The following is a 26,453-nucleotide window of genomic DNA, read 5'->3' on the forward strand; positions in this document are numbered from 1 at the left end:
GACCATACACTTGGGAAGAGCATTGCATTAGTGGCACTGGTATGCAAATGGGAAGTTTGAGGGTTACACAGGTGAAATGATGTGCTCAATGGATCCTACAAGTCATTCCAAATCCTTGCTCTCGCTCTGTCACTCGCTCCCTACAAACTCCCAGGATAAGCACTCTCTGAACATTTCCCTCAAGGCTGTCTAGTTTAATCATGTTCATGTGCTTCCTTTATGTTATTTCAGTGCCAGCAGCTATTATCTGTCAGGTTTGACAGGAATAAAAAGAAGTCTTATGCTGGACATCAGAGAAGAGATGCAGCCAGGATGTGTGACTGGCCTGTGAGTGAGCACGTAGTCCAAAAGCATTCAGAATACTTCAGGCATCCCCGTTTTTCACAATATATTGACTTTCATATTGAGCTGTGCCAGCTCCAATATGAAGTATCAGATATCTTTGAACAGTAAGAGCTTTATTTTATTTTCTTAGGCTGCTTCATCAGCTTATTTCTGTATTTCTAAATCTATAGAGACCTATTGAATTTGCCTCAGAAACAGTAGGAAACTGTGAATAACAATGCTATAATCCCCTAACTCACTATTTATAGAAATTCTGAGTATTTTACTGACAAGCTCAGGATCTCTCTAAAGCTTAAACCATGTTAAAGACTGGTGCTATACCTTCTCACAGTGGCAGATGTGTTGTATCTCCAGAGGCCAGAAGCCGCGATGCCAGCGGGGACATGAGGGATCAATGGCCTGCTGTGTCCTCCCGTGCTTCATCAAAAATCTATGCATAAAATGGAAAAATCAATAATTGGCACAAGTTTTCAGCCAAAGCAACAGAAGTGTTGCTTTCTGTGCCTGCCTGCTGAGTTGGTTAATATCAAGGGTTAGAGACAGTGCCAATACCGAAGCATAGAGGAGGCAAATTCAAAGATACTTAGAGTTTCAATTATCTCTCAGGCATCTCGTGTGGAGCCTCTGAACTCTGCAGGTTACCTGGACAAAAGCTGCTAATCCCAGAATGGATCACTGCCAGCATGAGAAATGAAGCTGTACAAAGCATGCTGCTGTAATAAGCCCAGTAAATTGTATGGCAAGATAAAAACACAAGGAATGTGGCATAATCAGTGAAGCCTATAGAAGGTTTTGAGGGTTATATTCTGTTGTGGAGCAGTTTAGTTTGAACAATATTCTGTTCCAATACTGAGGGCTTCGATTTTGATGAGTTTCTGTGAATTGTCACTTAAATTACTGCCCAGTTGTTAGAGTTAATGTCCCAGTGACTAAACATGATACCTGTAAATCTTCCATTCCTTCCTAGTTCTAGTACAGCACGTAGGATTAGCCCCTTTGTCCATCACTGTCTGTTCACCATGTAATTTGTATAAAAAGAAGAATCCTGTTTTCCCTCTGAAACCGTTGCGTCTACCTTTTCTGTGTAGACAGTGATGATATTCAGAACAGAGAGGCTTTAACTAAGCAAGGGCAGCTGGCCACTACCAGTGGTTAGTACTGGGGAAGTATTGGAGTGTCACTTGTGCAACCTGAACAAGTTCAGCTGCGCTTGAGTTTAGAGGGGAGACTGGTGTATGGTTTAATTGCACATATCACTCATTAGATGTGCTTCTCTCCCATCAGAATTGAAAATGTGGCAGAACGTGAATTCCAGTGGTTCTTGCACATTTATAAATTGTCATTTCAGGATTCCTATTTGAAAGTAATACATGGACTCTATCAAATTTACTGTCTTCTTTCTGTTAACTTCTCTGTTTTGATGAGTGTCTGTCACTTTCTGGTATTGGGTAACCATTTAGATTGATGTGAAACTAATCCAGACAAGAAACCTCTTCTACATCATCAGAAAACTCAAGTTTTACACACATATATATATATAAAAGCTTTCTCTAAAAAAAGAATCCTTGAAAAAATCTAATTGACAGTTTATTTCTTCATAAGATGCTAATGCTCCCCAATTAGAACAGGGAAAAGGAAAGTGATTTCTTTTGAAGGACAGCTCTCTGACCTTAGGGCCCTTTTACTCTCCCATACATCAGTTTTTGACAGGGCCTGCTTATTGTGATCTGTCACATCAAAGGACTGCTATAGGTTTGTCAAAAGGTTGCTGTACTTTGCATTCAGACTCGTTACTGTCTCCTTTTTCTTGTGAAAGATAGAGCCAAGTGTGAGAGACGCTAATGAGACTGGTACGTTCTGTTCCACAAGACTTCGCTGGAAACCAAATGACTGATCTCATCTGGGGTTTCCCAGGAACAATAAATATGCTTTAAAACTTCATCTGGAAAGCTGGTTGCGTTTTGCTCCCCTTTTCAGGTACAAGACACAAGTTCTGCATAATTATTCTTCCTTCTAAAGCAAAAGATTCTAGCTCCATAATTGATATAAAAAGGAAAGAAAGACTCAAATTGCTTTGTCAAGATGTCATTCAAATAGACAAGTAGTGCTGGAGGAATTTAACATGCAAAACAGTGTGTGGAAATACGTGTCTCTGTGTACGTCCATAGACACGTAGAAATGTCTGCATGGTTGTTTGTAGCATACTGGTGTAAATGTGAATCTGAACCTTAACCTCCCTGACATTACTTAGCAAAATATTTCCTCTAGCTGTGATTTCCCCATGTATCAAGCAGTCAAACTGTTTCAGTGCCATTTTAGAAGATTTCACCCAGTAACCTCTAAAGGGAAAGCTCAAGGATTGAGGTAGATGGAATTTGGCATTCTAGATCTAGTTTATGGCAGCTACTTGTCAAGTTTCTCCTACTTCTTACAATGATTTTTTTTCTGTGCTGGCCTGCATACTCAAATGCACATGTTCACTTCTCATGCCTTTGCTGAAAAAGTTCCTGTATGATGCTTGTTGCCATGTTAGATTTTCACTTTCTCCTAATTTTTGCTCTTTCTTTCTGTAGCCCATGGGTAGTTCTATACCTTAGAATGTGCACTGCTTCATGTGACTGGTTTTCAGGATTCTTCTTCCCCTTTGATAAATATGTTGCTGTGGTATGACATTTTAGTTGAAGTCACTTAATAGGGCAGAAGGCACTCAGTAGTTCATTTAATGAAATGATAGCAGTGGTCTTACTAAACTCTATCTGCTGGCTCAAGATCTCAGTCACATGATGCCTGAAACTGGTGAGATCTGTCAGTGGATGCTGTCTTGTTCTGAAGGTGGCATGTGAAAGCTGACGTAATTATTCTTTTGTTCTTTTGTTGGCTGTATTATACAAACCTTCTTCCATAGCCAGGAATGGAGTGTGAGCAATGCATTTCAGTGACTGTGTGTTGGGATTTCCAATACCTCATCCTGTTAAGGATAATAGTTTGAGACTCATTCACAGGCTGTCTGCAGTCATCTTGCATTATTAAACAAGAAAGAATTAACTTCTGTCAGCACTGACATGCTGACATGTACCTTTCACAGCTTTGCTGCTGTCCCAATCTACTGCACAATTTACATCTACTGCACTGAATCTCTGTGAACACATCCTAAGATTTTGCATGCAACTTCTGGTTCAAACCATCTGTGAAATAGAGACCCTTCTCTCTGATGTGAGAGAATGACTTTGCTGGCACATCTTAACCACCCTGGGACCTGAGCCAGTTAAGAAGATTCAGTGTGTGGTAGGATACTGAGATGCTGAATCTTAAAGACTGTAATGACTTGATTTATTAAATTGCTGACAGTTAATTGGCTCAAGCCAACACCTATAGGGAAGATCTATTACAGTTCTAAGCAAACTGTGATGATCACAAGAGCCTTGCAAGGGATACCTGAACAGCAAGTGCTTGGATGGCCCAGGAATAGCATAAATCCATGATCTGTTTTCATTTCTTTTCAGACTTTTTAGTGAAGTTGTTCAGCAAAGTCAACACAACCTTGTTGGGGCTACCTGCCCTAGGTTAATGATCAGCTTTCCTTCAGCTGGTTTGAAGAGAAATGATCCTTAACACACATTCTTCAGGCCTAAATGTATCCCAGCCAGAATTCCCTGGCAGAGTGCCTTTGTGTTTGCACTGAAAGAATGGGAGGGAGCGAAAGAAAGGAATGCAAAGTCGGCCTGGTCTAACAAGAGGGCTTGGCAATACCTTGTATCTATTTTCTTTTCCACTGATTATTTTTTTTAGCAGCTTTTGGCTTACATTAGATTTTAATACTGTAAAGTAAGAGGGAGGGATTGACAGCTAGGTCTCAGATGGGTTTCTGGAAGGCTGTAGTTCTGTGCCATAAACTGTGACCTCACCAAGTATTCTCTCCACAAAAAACTTGGTTTTAGCATTGGTTAAAAATACGATTTCTTCTCTGGTTTTCAATGTAGATGTTATATTCCTGATCCTTGGGGGCCCACTACTGAGCAAGATATATACATCTCTGTAGATTTCTTTTCCCTGCTACCTATGTACTTAGGGCTCATAAAGTCTTTAGCATTAACGGAAGAAGTAGAGCACGATAGCGTGAACCCTGGTATTGATAGTCAGTGCCCACCCTTAGGGCCCATTCAGTTGAATCCAGACTTGGACAGACAGTCCAGACTCTGGAAGTGCTCCTCAGCATCTGTAACTTTTTTAGACCTTAGCTTTCTGAAGAAACGGCCAGCTGTTTGGTCTCTGTGGATTTGAGATCTTTTTGTGGCATCTTCACACCTTTGCTTTTGAACATGGATTATAATTTGAACATAAATTATGCTAATTAATTTGCTTTGAGAGTAGGATGCAGGAAAGGTTATGCCTGGCAAGAAAGTCCGGTCGTTCAACTACTGAGTTGAAAGAATTATATATGTGACACCTTGAGTAACTCATTCCCATTCTCACTATATAGAAAAGTGATGTTTATGGGGCTTTACGGGCAGTCCCACAAGTGAGCAGTGCAAATGGATGAGTCAAGCTTCATGCCTAGGAAGAAACCAGCTAATCTGCTTTATAGAGGCGAAATTGTTCATTCATTTTCATACCTTTATTACCGAGGAGGAAGGGCGAATTGTGTAAAATGTTCAGGTAACAAAGAGTTGCCTAAAGATTGAGCCATGTGTCATAATTTATTACCTAGTCATCACACTAGAAGTCATGCTTGCCATTATTCCTTTTCCTTTTTGCTCAGTTTGAGCTGCAGGCTCCATAAAGGTAATCTCTTATCCATGACTTCTGCTCAGGCTATAGCTGGATTTTAAAATTCATATCCTACCTTTCTCTGTGGACTCGGATAGAAGTCTTTTGCCTGGCATCATTCTCCCTATCATGTTGTTAGTATGTTCTGATTTATCTTCCATGCTACTGTCAAGAGTAACAGATTGGTTCTTCCAGTCATGAATTGCTCAGATTTCAGGTGTGGTTGCTCTGACTCAGTGATTACATTTTATAATTCCTCCAGGCTTGCAACTGTACTGTACTGGGTCCCTCTTAGACCGTTCCTCTTTGTGTTGTGGAAATAGAAAGCAGGTGTTGAAATAATAAAAGCTCAGTGTCAGGATTTATCAGCCCAAGAGATTATCTTGGCTAATGCGATCCCTCTGGTGAATCCTGCTGAAGAAAAGCAGAAGTCGCTCTTTATAGTAGAGGAAAATCTCTTGGAGATGTGTTTCAACAGCATTTGAAGGATTGTATCTGTACCTTGGAGAAGTGCAAGCTGAGTACCCATCTAATAAGATACAAGACTTAAGAGGTCATAAGAGATGAAAAGATCATTCAGAAAAATAATGTACTATCAGTGATCGTTTTCTTCACAGATCTTAAATGGCTTATTCTTTAAACAAAGCATTCTATGCTTGGTATGTCATAAGATGGGGTAGGCAGGAGCTCTTTAATGTCATCCCAAGGTAGACAGCTGTATGAAAACTTTTAGCTACATCCATAAACTATCAGAGCAAGGACAATGAACAACTGAAGGTTGACAACTCTCCCTGTTACACCGGTCTAGTGGACGATGTCCCTGCCCATGGCACAGGACTGGAACTCAGTTACCTTTAAGGGCTTTTCCAACCCAAACCATTCCATGATTCTATGAAATAGCAGCGAAATTCTGTTTCTAGCATATTAAACAATCTCCAGATTTGGGGCAAAACAAGTTTTGTCTTTGCCCTGGAGGCATTTGGCTGCTCTTGTCTTCACCGGGATCCAGCTTTCTGCCCGGCTCCACTCCCTGCGGCGTTTCGGTATTTCGTGTTGGCATGTCCTAGTGCATGGCCCACAAGCCGCTCCCTGGCCATTAACCCCTCTGCAGCCGGGGCTGTTCTGGGGCGCTGGGCTCACGTCTCCACTCTCAGCTCTTGCCTGCGCTAGAGCTCGGCTCCTGCTAGAGCCAGCGCCCGCCTTGGGCTCGGCTGCAGTTCTCGCCTGCGGCCCCTGGGTGGCTTCCCCCCGCCACGAGTCCCTCCGCCTCCTCCTCCCTTCTCCAGCCCGCCCGGTCCCTGCCTCTTTCTCCCCCTCCCTTTATTCCCGCAGCCAGGCAGCTAATGAACTGCACAGGCCGGCCTTCGGTGCATGGTATTGTAATGAGGTAGGAGGGAGAGCCCCAGCTGCTCCAGTATGAGCAGCAGGCTCTGTGACCTGTGCCAGGAACTAGGAAGGAGCTGACTTCTTTCTCCCTTTCCAAGTTGAGTGAGGCGTAGACGGTAGGAGCAGGCAGAGGCAGGTCCGGCTCCGGCACCCACACGGAGCATGAGCGGGGCGTCGGGGCCCTAGAGAGGAGCTCGGGGAGAGACCGACGATGGGCAACCAACCTGGGCGAGCGGAGGAGCACGACCAAGGTCTGTACGGTCCCGGGGGGTTAACCGCGGCGTCCCGCTGAGCGGGAGCGGAGGCTGTTGTCATAGCTAGTGCTGTTGGCTTGGAGCCTGCTAGAGACGTTACTGCTCCTTATCGTGTGCCGTGTAACTGCTGTTTGTTACTGCTCCACACCTGAGATCGCAGCCCCGTCCTTAGGGGAAGCTGTTCTGGAAGAAATCCTTTGCTGGTGTGAATAGAATAGCTACAAGGGAGGGACCTTGCTGCCTCACAGATATTATTTTGTGCGGTCTCCATGATGCAGCTAGAAAGTTACAAGGCTTATCTAGTGATGTACATGCAACTTGTCAGGATCTGCAGCTTGGCTGCGTTAGCCTTCACCATTGTTCGTGGCCTGAGGCCTGAAATTTTCCAGGCCTTGGCATTTAAAATGATGCCTTTGTGGAAGGTCTTCCCACCATTGTCCTTTCAGAAGTGTAGTGCTTTGCATGTTAATCAGTAGCAGATTTTATAGACAGCTAAGAGCCAGTATCAGGTATATCTAATTCCCCTTGTGCTAAATGTCTGTGTTGTACCTAGGAAGGCTCCTAATGTGTTCCTGATGCTGGAGTACTGTTTGGTTGCCTTTTGATTAATTTTACTTGTTCCTCAGATGCTGAATGGGGTAAAAACCAGTGGGCCCACTGTTTTCTGCTGTGTTTCTTAGTTTCTGTTTGAGCTTTGAATGTACAAGAACACTGGAATCGGTTGTATTTCCTGGCACTCTGTTCCTTACCGTTACCATGGAAATTTCATTCACAAAATTCCATTAAAGTTGCAATTGCTTCATCAGGGTTTCTTTATAACTTTGGGTTAGATGTGTAGCTGTTGTTTTAAAAGCTAATACATACATACCTGGTCTCCAGTACTGCGAGGCAAAGCAAGGGGCAGAGTACGCTGCATTGCTACTCCAGGCTCTCACACAATAGATCCAGCAGTGAGTGCTGGAACAGCAGTTAGGTGTAGTGGAGAACTCTCTAGCACTATGTTAATCAGCAGGCTAATGAAGAACACAAAAGCTGCCAGTATCCAGTCACCAGAAGAAATGCTGCCCTAAGGGAAAGTTAAACTTTAGGCTGGAAAGTATGGCTGCCCACATCCCTAGCCCCTGAAATCTCTATTGCACTGGCCACTGCCAGCTGTAGAAGTTATGCTGGAACTAAACATGTTACTGTCATTTGTGGAGGGATGGTACTGATAACAAACTAAGGGAGGGGTGTTTAATAGCACAGAGGTATGCTGTGAACTTCTGATCAGTGTGAGAAAACTGACTTTGATTTTGCAGGGCCGGCGGTGGGACTTGAGCAGCTTCCTACTCTTAACATCGATGATAAACGAGCATGCAGATCCCCTGTGGGCTTTGAAAATCTCTTTCATCCTTTGTTTTCTCTTGTCCTGTGACTTATTTAATTTTTTTATTGAAGGGGAAAGATTTATGCTTCTGTTGCACCTAAGCAGTTGTAAAACTATTCCTGGTTTTTAAGTGTAGACTGTACTAACTTTTGTTTTAATGTCTTCACTGTTTATAAGGTATGAATATGCTTGAAAAATGCATTTTGTGTCAAACTACATGCTCAAAACTTTTTTTTATCGTGAAAAAAGTTTCAGGAACATTCCTGCTGACAACATAAATTCTGACCACATATTCCTTGTTGTGAGTGAGAGCTTTAGAGGGTAATGTAAAGACAGCTGGAGCAGAGTTTGTGTTGATTTCTGGCAACTAGGATACAAACCTGTGTTTTTCACATTAGAATGCAGTACGTGGAAGTTTCTGGTGTTGGGCTTTGTTTCTCCTTGAATGAACTTAAGTCGGCTCTCCTTCAGGAATACCTATATCTTGTGTAACTGTGGTACTCTTAAGTTCAGTCCTTTTGGAATAACCAAAATAAACCCCAGGAATCGGCCTCTTTATTGATCTAGCTCATGAGCCAGCTTTAACCAAACACAATCAAGTCTTGACCTGTTTCCCTGAGCATGATCCTCAGGGTCATCTTGTTTGTTTTTCTTTTCAGGGAACTTTATGGACACTGTATGGTAGATCTGTAAGTCTTTCACCCCACACTTACCATCTTGGGGTACTGGGGACAGGTTTTTAAAATGCTTGTTCTTCCTATTGGTACCACTGGACACTCAAGTCTTTAAAAATCTCATCCTGAATGCCTCTGTTATGGTACAGGCAATAGCCTAGAGTAAAATACTTCTTTTCATATACTTATGAGAGTATGATATACTGTAACAGCTTTTCCTGTTAAGTGTACATAGGAATACCAGGACATGGGGATGCATAGCTTTTGGCTAACAAGGCTGCAGCTTTATGACAAAGATATATTTTACTTTCAAACCTAAATAAAATACAGGTCCCAGAAGCATCACTTCCAGAGTCTGATAGTGCCCATGTGAGTGATGCTGACTCCTCAGCTAACCATCAAGATTCAGAATACAAAGATACAGCTGTGCTAACCCCAGGGTCTGGATCAGCTGGTCAGTGCTGTCAGTCATTGCCCCCAAGCTCAGCAGTTTGAAGTGAGAATGTTAATGCAGGGGAATGGGAAAGAAATGTCATAGCTGAGGAAGGGATTGTGGAGAGATGGAAAACAAAAGGAAGACATCCCACACTGCATCCTTCTTGCAAAGTAATCCAGTGCTGGTGTCTAATGGGTATGTGTTGAACGCAAGATTGACAAGACTGCAACAGCCCAATATCATCTCTTTTAAGTTAATCCACATGTTCCTAGGAGTGTAAGAGTGTCCAGAAAGGATTTAAGGGGACTGCTTGCAATAATCTTATAATGCTATAGGCTTTTCCCAATTTAAAACTTGTTTTAAACCACTATTACAGTCATTTCTAAGAACTTTGTGGTGTGTGGTCTAAGTTTGCATCATGTTTGCCAAAACTGCTGGTGGCACGTGGTCACTTTTCCTGCTATATCCAAGTACTCTGGATATTCATATTTATAAAACACATGGAGGTTTTAGAATGAAAACACCTATAAAGTAGTACAGAAAAAGATGTCAAACAACAAAGAGTATTGCTGCAGTTTGTTAGTACAGTTAGTTTTCTGCTTTTGAAACTGGCAACCCCAAGCTAAAGGAACCATTAGTATATACAAACACAGGCCAGAGCACCTGTGGAATAGTTAGAACATTTTGTGGGAGTTGGGTGCACTGGTGTTATCCAGTGCACTGTATTTATTGAGAGAAAGCCTTTCAAATATTAGTTTGCCTTGGAAACAGTGAGGCAGCCTGTGTTTCCAAACAGGAGTGTTGAGATTCCTTGACTCTGGTTGACAGGGTGAAGGTGGGGTTTTGTTTATCCTCAAAACATCTGCAGGTGATGTGATGATCGGTATCTTTGGGAAGAGGTGGAAAGAAAAGGACTCAAAACATACAAAAACTTTCTTGAAAGCAGCCCTTGAATGGGAAATGTTAACTTCTCTACTTGGAACAAGGTGGTGATGGGGTTATCCAAGGGTTAGACTTTGTTTGGGACTGTTCTTACTTGTGAAACATGCTTACATGGCTTGGATGAGAACATCAACTGTCAGTGCATACACTAAGCCTGTATCGCTCTGTTTTGTTATGTCTGTTTTGTCCTGGCCTACTGGTGGCTTCATTTTATGTTTGAGGAAGGGTTTCTTCAGTGTAGGGTATGTAGCTTGTAAAATGACACCTTAAAGGGTATTATAGAAATACATTATTTCTTGTGATTCCTGTTTTTCTTGGGATGTGTAGCCAGATCTTTTCTGGGTACTGTTTAGTCCTCTCATCTGCTTCTATTCCTTTCTCCTCCTAAACATGGGAGCTATTCATTTTCACTCTGTTGTATGTCAGCGCACCATTTCTGCCAAGCCAAAGCTCAAGAGAACAGATGAGTTTAATGATGGCGTGGGGGAGAAGGGAGGGAGAAGAGAGGGGCAGCAAAGCTAATGAATCACATAACAGCTCTCATGGAAATACCGACAGCAAGTCATGTCCTCCTCAAGCTCGGGCAGCAAGCCATAGGCCTTTTGTTCCCAGTGGAGCCAACAGACCACAATTTGCTCTCCAGTGGATAGTTTAATTCCTTAGTCACCTCTTCCTCCCACAAGCCGTTCTTGCAGGGGGGTTTTGCAAATGCTCTTATTCTTCAGAGCAGTAACACACTGCTGATTAAACTGGTATTGAAGTAGTTTATTGTCCCCTGGAGGGTAATTTTTACTTGGAGGCTTCTCTTCCAAGGCCAGTTAGGGCCAGCTCAGTTGATTAGTGTTGTGATGTGACCTGACTGGCCTGACATTATTAAATCATTTCAGAAATACCCACAAACAGATGTCAAATGGCAGTAGTCTCTTCTGCTCTGCAGGCCAGTGGAATGAGTACAGCCAAGAGACTATGTCACAGTTTGGAATGGCTTTTTAGAGGAATTTAGTCATGAGCATAACTAACTTACTGCCTCCAAAATTATCTGTTTGAGGCAGAGTTAAGTGATAATCTGAGGTCCCCTGATTGCAACATGAGAGGCCAGTGAATGCTCAAATAATGGAAGAGATCATCAGTAAGTTCTGTGCTAAGGCAGGGGTCTTGACAACAGTTTTCAGCATTGGCTGCCTGTGCGGAGTGGGAGTGCTTTCCCTGTGGGCAGGACCAAAGCTTTTACAAGAAGAACTTTTAGGGCATGGCAGGCAGCAGGATGTGGTTTATGCATTTTGTTTAGTGTTAGATTGTTTTGCTGATGAAAATTAAAGCCAGTCTTGGATGAAGGCAGGGAGCTTGTGCTGGGAATCTTACTGAACGGGCTGCTCAGCACAAGCTTGTCCTGTCTTTAGTGCTCTGCTTTTGCCCTAGTGCTGGTTGTGTGATAAGGAAACAGCCAGTGGGTAGTTGAGATTGTTGGTTCTGACACAGCATTAAATGACTCAAATGAGGGGAAAGGGTGAAAGGAGGAGGGAATAGTGCTGGCCTTGGAGGAAAAGTAAAGCTTACTTCTTTTGTATTTGGCTCTTTGAGATCTTTAATGTTATAAAGCTAGCCAAAGAAATTTGAGCAAGTATTGCACCTTGGTCTTCCCACTGAAACCTTCCAGAGCCCTGGAGGTATTCAGGAGTTTATTCAGAAGCAGTCCTGTGTTTTGGATCTGCTTCTACTATTTCAGCAGAGTAATTTCTTATATTTTTTTTCTTTTCAGTTTCTCCTGTATTTTATTATTTTACTCTTCAGAAAATCTGATTTCCATTGGCATTGTAGCTTTCAGAACAACATGAAATTGTATAACTGAAGCAAAATCGGTATCTTGGTTTCTTTGGCACTGTATTGCTTGACAAGGACTTAATGTGATTTTTTTGTGGTTCTCAGACTGCCACTAGCAGGTTGACAAATCTTTGATGCTTTCATTTTTCTTTTTGATACTTTCTGATGCTGTATCTCCAAGCAGTTTGAGTATGATATAGAACTGAGGATCACTGTTGACAGTAGACACTGATAGATTTTTTTTTCATGCATCAACTTTTTTCTTCCCATAATCTGAAGTAGGTGCGTTCACGTATTCTCTGAAATGTTCCATCCATTATATTTCATGGAGCAGTAATGAACATCAGTAGGTCTGGATTTCATGTTCAGAGACAGAGTACTCTGTCCTTGTGTGATCTGTGCTCATCAGTCAGTTCTCTCAGGCTGTAGCATTATGTCAGAACTGCAGTTTTCTGCCCTTTTAATCAGTCTGTGTAGCACGCAACTAACAAACTGTGGTTTTATCAACAATGCAATTTAAATGTAAATCTCTTGAAGGCAGATTTGATTTTGGTGGCTGGAAAAATATATCCTTGGGAAAATGTAAGGCTAACTTGAGTTTGCAGAGTCCAGTTCTGCGCACGCACAGAGGATGTGTTGACCGAAACAAGGACATCTTTCCATTTGTTACCAAGATGAATGAATCATGTAGGCTAGGTATCTTGACTGGAATGTGTTCCATTGATTATAGAAAATGCTAGAGACCAAGTAAATGGGCCCTGTCTTGTGAGCAGCGTTGTGTTCTTCCCATATTCTTGTCCTGGTGGATACTTTGGTATGAACTGCTAAATATCATGAGTAAAATTATGACACTACTGAAGCAAGTAAGAATTTTACCAGAAACTTCAGTGAAGTCATATTTATTAATGTATGGAATGGGGCTTTAGGGAGAGGGTGCAGTTAGATCATATAGTTATGTTGGCTGTCTATTCTTCCTTCCCCTACTGAATTGTAGTTTATCCTTAACCTTATTTTTGCATTTTCTTGCCATGGACTGTTGAATAATATTCAGGATAACTTGATGAATGGTGGTTAGTTATGGTTTTATTGCTTTCAATGATCTGTTCCATTTCTAAACTAGGATATTGTCTCAAAATATAAAGGCTGCTTCAAACAAAAGACAAAAGGGTTATTGAGCAAACTCTTAATCTTTGAGGGCACTTTCCTTCTACACAGCTCCTGCCCCAGGACATGGCAGTAGGATTTGTGAATCCAGCAGAAAAACCTGTAAGGCTGTATGGTTTTCTTACAGGCTTTTGATTTTAACCTCTTTACCTTTTACAGGTAAAAGGAAATTCTGCCTTTTACCTTCATGGTTTCCTTTATATAGGTTTGTGCAAAAGCATCTTAATACACGTCTGATTTAATAGGACTGTATGAACACACAGAGATAATGCTCTTGAAATGCTGTGGAGAGCAAGGTAGGAACTGATGATCCATTTAACTCTCCATCAGTCCTAGGCTTACAAGCTATCTTGCCAAGATGAGGGGCACGAAGCTCTGATAGCATTTCTCCAGGTTTTTTCAGAGCAAAAGCTGGTGAGGGTGAAGGTGTCAGAAGGGAAGAGACAGTGCTCCAAGAGACTGAGGATGTTTCTATAACCCCTGTCTCCTAGATCTTGAGAAATCCCACTTTCATAAAGCTCTGTTTAGTTTGAAGAATGGACTAATCATGTTAGAAATTACTCTCGGCCTCCTCCACACATAGTTTCTTTGAGGCTGCTTGACTGTGGAAAATCTCTGACTGATCTTTTAATTAAATGCTCTTCTTTTTACTAAGGAGTTAAAGCTCTTCCTGCTTTGAAGTGGGCAACATTTTATAGATAAACATCTCATTATGTTATGAGATTTCTTCCTCTCCCCTTCTGTCTCATTTCTTTCCTTGATGCATCTCACCCTGTGTTGATAGTCTTAATGACTTGAGCCCAGTTCCCAGTATCAGCTGTTGAGGACAGTGCTGGCTGGCTCCCTTATTGCTATACTAGGCAGAGCTAAAGCTCTGGATGAGCTGTGGAAACTCAGTTGCAGTCCTTTCCCCACCCCTTCACTGAAGCAGGCTGGAAAGGACAATAAAACTGGGTTTATTATGTGGTCATCACATTTTAGTAAACAAAAGGCACTTGTAATACCAATGCAATGCATACTGGTTATTAAACATTGTATTTAGCTTTTAAGTTCTGCCCTCTGTTTTAGGGGAGGAGGAGGAGGGTTGTCCTTTCATGTTTCCAGTTTTGATCCTTTTTACACCACCCCCCCCCCCACTCTTTCTGGATTTAGCAGGGTTTGAGAATTCATGAGGGAAAAAGTTACTTTGGCTCAGTCAACCCTGGCCTTTTGGCCAACTGTGGGGCAGCATTCCTGAACTGGAGGGTTCAGGTCATGGTTTCCTAACACAAAGCACTCAACAGCAGTGCTGTGTAAAGGCATTTTCTGCTGCTCCATTCCTCTGGAGTGGCTTGCTGCTCTCTCAGTGGGATAAGCTGAAGTGTTTATGGGAAGGACAGTAAATTAGATCAGGATCTATCTGCCTTGAACAAAGAAAGCGAAAGGGAGGAGAAAATTCCCATGCAGATATTGGCCAGATTAGTTCCAGGATTGAATTCATAGCGTGGCCTCATGAATAGTTAAACAGGTTGATTAAATGAGCATCCTAGTTGTGCAAATGCTGATGTGCAAATTGTGCAAATGCATTTCCCCCACTTAAAATTTCTATTTAGTTACCTTTTGTGCTTGTAGATGAGGGATGTCAGGTAGATTTGGGAGCTTAGAAGTGTGATCCGTAACACCTTGTCAAGAAGGAGCAGTTGTTCTCACTCTTGTTTCCTACTGGATTCTTGGACCAAGAGGTTTTAGGTAACTTTTCTTCAGCAACTTCCAGCCACACATCAGCTGTTAAGGTTCAGTTGGGACAGCCATTGTATATGCACTGTACATGGAGGAATGTATCTACTCACTACTCTGATGACTGTTATTAACTGAATTTATATGGTTAGATTTAGGGTTGGGGTTTTGTTTTCCTTTTAATTTCCTGTATTTCTTGAAACACTCAACGCTTGGATCTAGCAAAACTGCATTTTCCAGCAATGGAAGTTCAGCTGTCTTGTCACCACTGTTAACCCAGTAATGACTGAGTGATGAGCTTCTGGCATAGATTAGCTGGGAAGCTGTTTTCTGAGCTGAAAAGTATTGTCTGCTTCTCTGCAAGCTAGAGTCAGGAAAATCCTGGGGTTCTTACTCCAGCTAGGAGTCGTTTATCTTGAGAATAGCCCTAGTACAGCCATACAAGGTGAAATTAGCTTTCTGCCTTTACCTGAGGATAAATCCACTGCTATTTCTGAACAGCCCCTTCCTGAAGAAAGAGTTGGTAAACTTCAAGGATGCCCCCAGAGCAGTTGCTCACCACCCTCCGGACAGCATACCAGATCAAACTACAAATCCCTTATTTCAGTGAATCACCAGAGGTTTCATTTTCCTTCACTGAAAGATGCATATTTGTGGATATTTTTTTATTTAACAGTTGGCTCAAAACTCACTTTGCTGTGGGTAAGAGATGATTATACCTGATCTCATCTCATTTTGACAGGTGCTCAAGCAGGAAGTGTTCCAGGATAAACAAAATCAGGAAGTGTCACAGCACACAGAAATCCCTGTAATTTTGGTGTGCTCATGTCACAAATATACAGAGTTGAGGCCCTCTTAAGGAATATAAAAATCATGGTTTTTTTTCTAATTATGAGCTATGTTGGTTGTGGAAATTGTCAAATTGGCTAAAAAGAAGCAGCAAGTAGGAAACGTCTGGATTTTTGTAACTTCCACCAGTTTAATTTTGGGATGATGCTATATACTGAAAGCTTTAGTCATCCCTTTTGTGGGGGTACACAGGGGTGTAGCTTGCAGGTGACTTAAGTGTTTGGCAGGCCCACTGGTATTAACTTCCCAAAAAAGTAGGCTTGAGTTGACCAGGGGGACATTCCAGTAAGTAGGGTATAGAGTTTCTCTGAACATTTGCTAGACCATTTGCTTTGGATGTCTCGGTGTTTGTTATGCCAGGTTGCTGGGTACTCCAGGAATCCAAAGCAGGGGTAGATTGCAATGACACTCGTAACCTACACCCGTGTTGGCAGACACGATGTGCATTGTTTGGTTATTCCGTGGGGGTTTGCATAGCTCACAACCCAGTGGTGCCCTCATGATGCTCTTGGAGCCCAGTGAAGCCTCTTGGATGCTTCTTGACTCTCGAGCAGATTGGAAGGTGGAATTTTTATCTGTGAAAGCAAATGCACTTATGCATAGAACCAATCTTGCCTCTTTTTAGCTTTGCCTTTGTACTTCACAATCTCCTTAGACTTCTGAGCAAAAGTTCCATCTCACAGTAGAGCCTGAAGCTTCTTTGTGCTGGGTACAAAACTGTGTTATATTCAAGACAGGCATATCCAAGCTTGGGCTTTCATTTAAGACTTAACAAACCTCCAAAAAAACAAAATAAATAGCTTAAGAAATGCTCAGAACTCTTTTGTGTGGACACAGGCATGCCTCTCAGGGTAGAAAAGTTAACTCCTCCTGCTGTTATTCAGAGAGGAATTGTATGTGAACAGGCCCATAAAGAGGAACGTAAGTCAGCTGAAAATCACAATGAGACTTTGTGAACAGGGTTTTGATCAGATCTAGTCTCATTTACCTTCTGAATGCGTCCTTGTTTCCACTGTAATAGCACTGAGCTGTGACAATGTGAACTTGAGCTTCAGTTCTTGTGGCTCTGCTAAGAGCTTGCAACCACCAGATGCTAAGAGCTGATCCTCTTCTGTTTGCATTTTAACACTTGAAAGTTATTGATCAGGGTGAGTCCAATAAGCTAAAAATAAAATACTTGTTATCTTTAAGAAATTCCTTAACTGTGAAGCAGGTTCCCTGGGTACTTTCTCTTGTAAAACCACATTACAACTTATTGAAGGAGGCAATGTAAATAGGGCCTTTTGTGGATTCTAAGAGTACTGGACAGCTTTATTCTGCAGCCATCTCCTTGTCTTGTTTTAAAGCTAGGTAGAGTCAAAGAGGAACCTTCCCAAAGAATTACCAACCTGCAAAGGTGTTGGCTCTGACTAATACTTTGCAAACTCACTAACTCGGGGCAACCATGACTGGCCAAGCCTAGGTTCACTTTGTTCACTGTTGCATAAAGTCAAGGTAGCAAAGAGCATCATCTTTCTGCAGGACAACCCTGAAATATGTTATTGAGGATTATCCAAAGGAATATCCAACACTGGTCACTGGAAAATGCTGACAGCTAACCTGTTCAGCTCGTTCCCTTGGTATATCAAGCAGATCAAGCTCGAATAGTTTGTCACAGTATAATAGCATCATTCTTTACCCTGACTTTTACCTAAGCTGATAGTGGACCAGAGGTTTTGGACATCTCGCTCTCAAAATACGAAGTTCCAAACAGCTTAAGCTCTCTCATTCTGACCCCCAGGAAGCACTCGCAACTTAGAGTTGGAACTTAGAACTGATTCAGGTCTTCTTCGTGAGCTGATTTAGTTACATGCATCCGTTCAGTATGTGTTATCAGGCTGTCTTAGTGTTGGTGTGCCCAGAGGTTTAAGGATCAGAGTATTAGCCTCTGTGTTCTGCCACACTGGTTATTGCCTCTGTGTAGATACCTGTGTGAGGGCACAGCAGCATGGATAGGGGTTGCTGTTACATCTGCCCTCCTTTTCAGCAGTTAGATTTGCTATTTCTCATGCCACCATGAAAAGTGTCAGTGTGTTTCCTGTTAATTGGGGTATCAGATCTCTGGTTAGCAGGGAAGTTGTATTTTAGCTGCTTCGTTTGCTTAAACAAAGGAAAAAAAAAGGGAAAACCAATGAAGTAGATGTGTGCAAGCCTCTGAAATTTTAAATGAAGAAGTACTTTAAAGAGTCAAATGTACACTAATCCTTCTTCCGTGCTGTCTAGTCCTCATTTCCCAGAGGACATTCCTAGTTCACTCTTAATCAGTCTCAGTATCAATCTCGGGATCAATGCTGGAGCAGGAGGAAAGTGATCTGCTGGGTCCCCTGGGCTCTCAGTTAAGCTTTGAGCTCTTAGTGGCTTAGGCACTTCTGGAAAATGGATTTTAAGCACCAAGTCAATTAGGTTCTTAAACTTCAAGTTGACAAAAGACAGAAACTATGGCTGGGCTCCCTGGAACGTGTAGTTCTTTATTGTAGGGAGTCAACGGAGTGCGATGGCTCCAAGTTAATACCGTCTTTTCTGATTTGGCTGTGACTAAGTTCAGATCAACAATGTCGTGAAGTCACATCTTAATGCATTAAGTTGTTTGTTCTGTGGCTGGAAATCATCAGAGTGGTACTTTAGGGACTGAAGTCATTTTGAAAATGGCCCATAAGCTGCTATTACCTGCCTTGTAAATCTATTGTGAAAGTCTGGCTGTTCAGTGTCTAGTACTATTCTAGATGTCTTCAGGCATCCCAGTTGCTCTCTGTCTGCGTCTTGAGCAGAGGACAAGTCTCCCACAGGTACTGTCAAATCTTTCATTGAAGGTATTTTAAATATACCAAAAGGGCATCTGAAGTGTCACCAGGCATCTGTATTTTGTCTTCTACACTGTCGTAAACCAGATGGGAGTAAGGTACACCTGTGACGCTGGTTTGGCTTGCATGAGAAGCTCAAAGTTGGCTAAAAATTATAAAAGGACCTTACACAATGAAGATTGAGCACCTCTGAGTACATGCCTGCATTACTGGTGTGTTGCTGTATGTTGTTAATGCTGTTCTGGATCTTTAGCGAGACTTGGCAAGGCCTAAGTGTGGTCATGCTGAGTCCAGGCTCTACTGAAACCACAGCCAGAGGATAAGATGAAAACCAAAACTGATAAGGACCTATTTCAGCTAAACCACATGTGATAGAGCGCAGCAAAATTGTATGGGGAGGTTTAATAACTCTATTTGCTATACAAGCACAGGTTAATAGTGTTCTCTTTACTTAGCCATTCTGCTAGATGCTTACAGGCCACTTGATTTACACTAACGTTTCCCTCAGGGTATCACAGCAATTGCTTTTCTATCTGAGGCTTGGGAGTTGTGTCAGATGGCAAAATTTATTGAATATCTTAGCAAATGGGAACAGAATTCCAGCACAACGGAAGAATCAGCCTCCTGTTGGCAGGGAGGCTGTGAGTTAGCCCATAACTTCTTGTTGCTACCTCTTTGTTTCACTGTCCCTTTTTGAGATGGAGGAGGTGGCAAAGAGACACGGGACAGTGAAATAGCTGGTCTGTTGTAAATGCAGGAGCTGGAATGAGAGAGATTTAACAGTCCTGGAGCAGCAGATAATCATGAGCCTGCAAACTTGTCTGCAGGCAGCAGTTTGCCTTTTTGAAATGCATGACTTTAATGTTGCAGAGTGCTATGAATAGCTGTCTTTTATTTCTTGTTATTTTGCCCATGACATTTAAATAAGGTATCCATTGTTTAGAAACATCACACCAAAGATGCATCTGTCTTCATGGTTTAATCTTACATGACTGAAATGCTTTGTGAAGTGAGTAGATGATCAGCACACTTAAATTATACAGAAGAACTCCACATGCAGGAGGCTTAATACCTACTGAAACCATGGAAGGATGAATTACTAACATGTTTTTTAAGTATGTTAATGTGGTTTTAGTGTTCTTAGCTTAAGAGTTGACAGGGTTAAAATTTAGGAAGAAAGTACAAAATGGAACATTCACTGTAAATCTAGTCCCTGGAACAGCGGGAGCCCATGGCATTAACCTTTGGGTTAGTAATATATTGATGGAGGGAAGGATTAAGAAAAGGGCAGGTTATGGGACACAAATGGCACAAAGGCCAGAGGTGAATAATCTTGTGTTGACTTCAGGTTTAAAAAATAGATGTAAGTTATAAATTAGAACATTTTGGAAGGTGTTTTCTGGGTCAGATGAAGTCCTTCCCAACTGAGATTCTTTCTCTGCCGTTGGTTTGGAGAAGCAGGTATTTGAACTCTTAATTCTGCATAAGAGTCAAGTAGAATAAATGTAACTTCAGGGCTAGTGCTTTACTTGGCAGACAATGCTATGTGCTATCTGAGAGCACTTGGAGTGTGAAGGCAGATAAACTTGCTGAATCTTCATTCCCAAATGTCATGTATGTCCCCCCTGTGACTATGGTAAAATGTTTGCTGCCTCCTGTCCCTTCCCCTGCTATCACTGCAATTACATTACCCATCCTGCATGGACTTCTGAACACCAGCCTTGTGTTCTAGCTTGGGGGACTGGGAAATGGTTTTCTCCGTTTCGGTCTATTTTCTTCTGCTTGTGGATGCCCCTATGGGAGCTGATGCAGCAGGTGCTGAGAGCTTAGATCAAAAATAGATTATTATGTGGAAAAACTGAAGAGTAATCCTGATCCTTCTGTGAAAAACACTGTAGCAGTGCTCAAAATGGGATTAAAATGGCTAGAGATCATGGTGAGGGGTCAACTTTTATCTCATTAAAGTCCCACTTTGTTTCTGACTCCAATGGAAACTCGGTGAGTATTCCCTGGCAGAAAGTGGTGCAAACAAAGCTGCACAGCAGGCTGCTAGCCAGGAGTTCCAGGGCCCTAACCCTTAATGACCTTACTGGGTGAGTCCTTTCATTGCCCTCTGCTTCCCTGTCCAGTAACCTAGAGTTAACAATTATGTGCTTCAGAGGATTTGAGTTAAATAGCTCTTCATTTTAAAGCACTTGGAAAATTATACACTCTACGTGCATGTTGAGGTTTAATCCCTCACACCTGAATAGCATGGCTGATGCTGAAAGTGGAGGAGTTCTTGCTAGGTGCCAAGGCAAGGAACATGAGGCTGAGGTCCCCTTGGCCTGAGCAAAACAGGTTTTCAGGCAGTAACTCTCAGTGGAGTAATTCCCAGTTCCTCTGTAGGCAAGCTTAGCCCATTAGCAGGGTGAATGTAGACTGAGAGGATGGGAGGTTGGGTATGGTGCAAAGGGAATGAGAAATACATGTTTGGTCAGAGCTTGGATGCATGAGATGGTGGGAAAGATTTAACTCTTGCTAACTTTAAGCACTTTAAGCCACAGGTTGGGCAGGGTGGACGAACAGCGTGAACAGGAATAGGGAGCCGTAGCATCATTTTGACCAAAGATACTTAACAGTTTGGGTTTTGGTTGGGGATTTTATCTTCTTAAAACAGAAGATACCCTTTGAGATGCAGAGCTGATTGTTCTTCTTTCCTGTTCAAAACAAGCAGCACTTTCTAGGAAGTTCTGCAAGATTACAGCCGCTTTACGCAGCAGCATAAATCAACCCCAGAATGGGTTCTGCATCTTGGCAGGCACTTATCTAGCTGGAGTTTCCCATAGACCATAATCGGAGTGGGGTGTGGAACTAATCAGGTCACCAGGGTGACTTTTACAGCCCTAAAGGCAGTTCCTGTATAGTGGGAGTCTCGGGCTGTGGGAATGGCAGTTCCATTTATAACTGCTACACTGCTCAAAGTCAAGGTCATTGAGAGGGGGAGCTGCCCATGAAATAAGCTTTAAAGTATTGCTAATACTGGTTTTGGTGCTTTGTAATCAACACTCACATGCATTCAGAACTATTTCTCTCTGGGCTCTGTGACATTAACATTGTGTGGCACTGTTTTGGAGAGCGGAGGGGAAAAACAAACACTTGTACGTCATGAAAGAAACAGGTTGGTTGTGGGTATTGATGGATAGCAAATGCTTTGTGACTTAGGACAAGTCAGCAGAGCATGGAGTCTTGCAACACATGGGACATGTTGAGTAAGCTCAGAGCCTGCCCTGGTTGGCAAGCTGGTGAAGTACAGATAATCCCAGTTAAATTTAATTGTTATCCTTGGGTCTTCCATTGCTGAGGGTCATGTTCCAGTTGTCATTTAGTAGTGATTAGAAGCACACTGGTTACTAAGAAGCACTACCATAAGTGCTACATTCCTCTTGGGAAAAGGTGATTTTTCTCAGTGCCATGCCGTTTGTACCAGAGTATAGTAGCATCCTTATTTCTTGTAACATATACAGTACTGCCCACTGCTTCTGTAACACTCTCCAGTCATGTGGTGGCAGTCATGCCATTGCACTCAAAAAGATGAGTTATTCAGGGTACTTGCTTTGTCATTAAACTTCGTTATAACAGTAGAAACCCCCTTCAGACTGAGTAAAAGTCCAGGACATAACAGAAGTTATTATGTTATAATCCACACCTTTGGCTTCATTGAAGAGCATCTGTGGCCATTTGTAATGTGTATTTTTACATCTCAAATCTGTAGTATGATTTATAGCTTGTATGAGTATTGCTTCTCTGGACACTTGACTTGCTGTATGTCGAAGAGATGCATTCAAGTACCTTGTGCTGTTCTGCCTGGACACCTGGGGTTCAGCCTCTGAGCAAGAAGGAGCTGCGCTGAGCTGATGTCTCTCCACTGGAAGTGATGCACCACATCATGGACCATTCAGTTTTCCTCTTGTCCTTCAGTTTGTGGCATTAGATGCACCAGCACGAAAAGCTTTGCTCAAGCTCAGTATGAATGTAGCTTGCAGCTGCCAGATCTCAGCAGTCGGGAGCCCTTAGGTTAAGAGATGGGAATGAGCAGTGAGCAGAGGGGCTTCAGCTCTCGCAAGGGCTGGAGTTGCACCAGCAGTCGTTTGAGCTGCAGCAGAACAACTCCCATCTCTGCTTGCACTGCACTTCCCACTGGGGAGCTGGGAGCTGCCTTGATACGCTGGTGTTTCCAGCTGTAGATGACTAAATGGAGCTGTGTGGGCTGCTGGCTGTCCGGCCAGGCTATCCCTGCTATCTCTTCCCGTACACACTGGAGCCTTTGTCTCTGGCCTTATTGTGCCTGTGCCATGACAGAGCCCTTTCTGTGCTCTCCTCCCAGCACAGCCTCTGTGTTCAGGGGGCTTTTCTTCAGCTGCTCTTTGTGTCCGTGTGTTTATTGTGCCTGCTGCAGAGTGTGTTTGTTTGGGAGAGAGGAGGAAGGGCTCCTGTTTGTGCGGGGTTTATAAACCCAGTGCACTCTTCAAAAGAGATGCTGAGCAAACTGGGTGGTGTTGGTATTAACTCTTCACAGCCCTGTGTTACTGACAGCCCATCCGTCACTGCACTGAGGCAATCCTCAGTGTGAGAAATGCTGTGGGAGGGTTGTGAAGCTGCTTGCTGTGTAAGGAAGGGAGGCTGCTCCCCCTTGGGTCTTCACTGCCCTTTGATTTTTCTGTGAATGCTGCACAGTAAAGAGTTTCCCAAATGTGGGGAGATATGATAGATTCTAGGATTCCCCCTCAGTCCTTCTGGAGCTTGTTTTAATTGCAAACATTGGCTCACTAGCCCTTTCTGTTTGCATAACTGTCTCTTGCATCCTGTTTATGTGGCTACATCAGACAATATCTCTTCATTGTACCATATCCTAAACTTCATGACTCTGTACTTCAGGGCTTTTCCTTTTGAGCAAGGTCCTGAAAACAGGAATTTTTTTTAATTTATTGTGTTGCCACTTGCATATAATACCTCCCTTTTGAACCAGCTTCTTTAACCAGCTGAATACATCCATGGAGAGGATGGCTTTTATTGTTTCTCCAGTACCCATGGTCCCATACTCCCAGGGAGCTTTGGAAGATGAAGATAATCAACTTGGAAACTTAATTTCCCTTGTAATCACATAGTACTGTGCTTTAAGTTGGTTGGGGTGGAGCAACGACCAAAGAGAACAGCATCAGCTTTCTAATCTCCTTTTGCTCTTCCTCCTTAGCAGGATGGGAATTTATAACATGAAAAATCTCTCATCTATCTCTACAAGAAGCTGCAAGAACACAATTGTTTCAGTGTTAGCAGTGCCAGGAGCTGTGTGTTTCACTGAGTCTGCAGTCAGCAGAAATGTTTCGGACCCTTTTTATGATGATCTGCATAAATGGAGCATAATGCAGCTACTTTACTTTTACATGTGATAAAATAATAGTGTGATGATAATGTGTATTCAAAGAGGGTGTGCTTTCTTAAGTTACTGAGCTTTTTCTCCCAGAAATTAATAGGCTTAAATTCAGCATTTCACAAAGTAAAGAACTCTTATTTTCAAATAATTATTATCCTGGTATTGGGGCTTGTACTTCATGGGTTACAGCATCTGCGTATTATTACATTGGGAAAAGGTTCATCAGACTGTTCCTTTGGGAGAGGAGAGGAAGAAATGCAAAGTAATAGAAGCCTTTGAAACATGAACCCACGCACTCAGGTGACTAAACCTATTCAGACACTCAGGTGTGTTTTCCAGCACTGCTTTAGGCTCTAGTTGGGGTGTTGTGTGACTTGTTTTCTTTATGAACTCCCTCACTTTGCCTCATCTCTTTCTCTCCAAGGAACAGTGTCAGCTGCAAAGCGCTCGGGGATTCCAGCGCCCCGGGAAATAGCATCCTCCGTATCCAGAGAGCGAGCTGTCCTGCGTGGCCAAGCCAATGCTAGGAAAACACAGCCCAGCCCCACTTCTTCTGGTACACCGACTCCTACCAAACATGTGCGCCCCACTAGCAAGTCCAAGCAAGAGAATGAAAGTGGTGACAAGGCTGTTCTGGAATCTCAGGTTAAAGAGCTCCTGGCGGAAGCAAAGACGAAAGATTCTGAAATCACCAAGCTCCGTTGTGAATTGAAGAAATGCAGAGAGAAAGGGTCACTTAATGCTGAAGGAATGGGTGCTTCCAACCAAAACGTAGAAACAGTGTCACCTGTTGACATAGATCCATTAATACGGACCCTTCAGGAGAAAAACAGGACTTTTCAGAAAGAGCTTGCTAGCCTGGGAGAAGAAAATCGTGTTTTGAAAGAGAAATTGCTTTATCTAGAGAACTCTTCTCTCTCAGACACAACAACGAGCAGTGGAGGCAACAGCAGCCTCCCAACCCCAACTACCCAAGAGTCCAGTTTCGGAAGCCCATCAAAAAATGTGTCGAGAGGTGAAATGGATGAGCGCAGGCAGCATGTGAATGGGGGGACTCTGCGCAATTCGGGTTCTTCCAGCAGTGATGTGACTAAAGCTTCCTTGTCACCCGATGCGTCTGATTTTGAACATATAGCAGATGTACCTTCCAGGCCAATGTCCTCCAACAGCAACCACTTCAAAGGTTCAAAATGCTCCACTACAGGAAGTTCTCCAAACAATATTAGTGACCTTTCTGTTGCGTCTCTTACAGAGAAAATACAAAAGATGGAGGAGAACCATCACAGCACGGCAGAAGAATTACAAGCCACTTTGCAGGAGCTATCTGATCAACAGCAAATGGTGCAGGAGCTGACAACAGAAAATGAGAAGCTAGTGGAGGAGAAAGCTCTCTTGGAGACTTCCTTTCATCAACACAGAGATAGGGCAGAACAACTGAGCCAGGAAAATGAGAAGCTAATGACTCTCCTCCAAGAGCGATCCAAGAATGAAGACAGCAGAGCTCAGGAGGGGAAGGTCCTTGAGCTGGAACAGAAATGTGCAGAAGTTCTTGAGAAAGCACAGTTTGAAAGAGAAAAATTGCTCAACATTCAGCAACAGTTAACCAGCAGCCTACGAAGCTTAGAAAGGGAGCATCAGGATGCCCAGCAGGTGATTAAAAGCCTGAGGGAAGAAAATGAGAAGCTGCTTAAACGTCTAGAAGTGGAACAGCAGAACAACAGCACAATGACAAAAACTCTGGAGGACTGTAAAATTGCCCTAGAAGGTCTGAAAATTGAGAATGGCTCTCTCAAAACTCAGCTAGAGAGTGAGAAACAAAAGGCTGCCGAAATCAATGTGATGGGATGTACTACTGACAACTCTGAGGTGCAAGAGATGCTGAAAGTAGCCCGTGCAGAAAAGGATCAGTTAGAAGCAGCTTGCACTGAGCTTAAACAAGAGCTGCTGAAGGCAAACAGTGAACTGAAGCACAGTCAGGGTCTGCTATCTAAGGTAAAGCAGTAACAGCTGTAAAATGTGATGGTTGTTGATCTGTCCTTCTACAAATAGGTAATTGTTGGTCTTTAGATTGTTAAGCCATTGGTTGTAAGTTTTCAGACATTAAATGGAATGGATTAGCTTTGAATGGAAGCTGGGGTCATATGATAGTCTGCCTGTGCTGCTATATGCATGTTTTCCCAGGAATAACTGTTAGCATAGCTGCGTTTATAAATTCAAAACTCATTTCCCCTAATACCTTCTGCAGCATTTACTGTTTAGTAAACAGAATTGTGTCTGTCAGCACTGGAACAAAGAACAGGTAAATAAAAACTTGCTTTATTATGTGAACAGATACTACTGAGAATCACTTGGTAAGTCACATGGAAAGAAGGGCATGAGTAATTAGCAGCAGATATTAAGTTCTGAATAATTAATCAGGATTAATCAGTAGTGAACTGTAGGTGCCATTGGTCATGAGAACACATGAGCTAATCCTCAGG

General features: G+C 42.6%; 1 protein-coding gene across 10 annotated transcripts in view; it reads left to right on the forward strand.

Moving 5' to 3' along the window:
* Positions 1–26,453, forward strand: part of SPECC1 (sperm antigen with calponin homology and coiled-coil domains 1) — a 94,916-nt gene that overhangs the window by 27,489 nt on the left and 40,974 nt on the right. For 7 of the 10 annotated variants that reach the window (XM_061470201.1, XM_061470203.1, XM_061470208.1 and 4 more), the window contains exon 4: positions 24,398–25,965. In XM_061470201.1, the coding sequence (XP_061326185.1) occupies positions 24,398–25,965 (1,568 nt within the window). Of the gene's footprint in view, positions 1–6,418; positions 6,750–24,397; positions 25,966–26,453 lie in introns of those variants that run through there. The other 3 variants (XM_061470206.1, XM_061470207.1, XM_061470204.1) reach the window with 3 other exon arrangements.

This window comes from Pezoporus flaviventris, unplaced genomic scaffold, assembly GCF_033815535.1.
Source record: "Pezoporus flaviventris isolate CSIRO_AGI_PZ_B2104156 unplaced genomic scaffold, CSIRO_AGI_Pfla_v1 ptg000063l, whole genome shotgun sequence".
NCBI classification, from domain to species: Eukaryota; Metazoa; Chordata; class Aves; order Psittaciformes; family Psittacidae; genus Pezoporus; species Pezoporus flaviventris.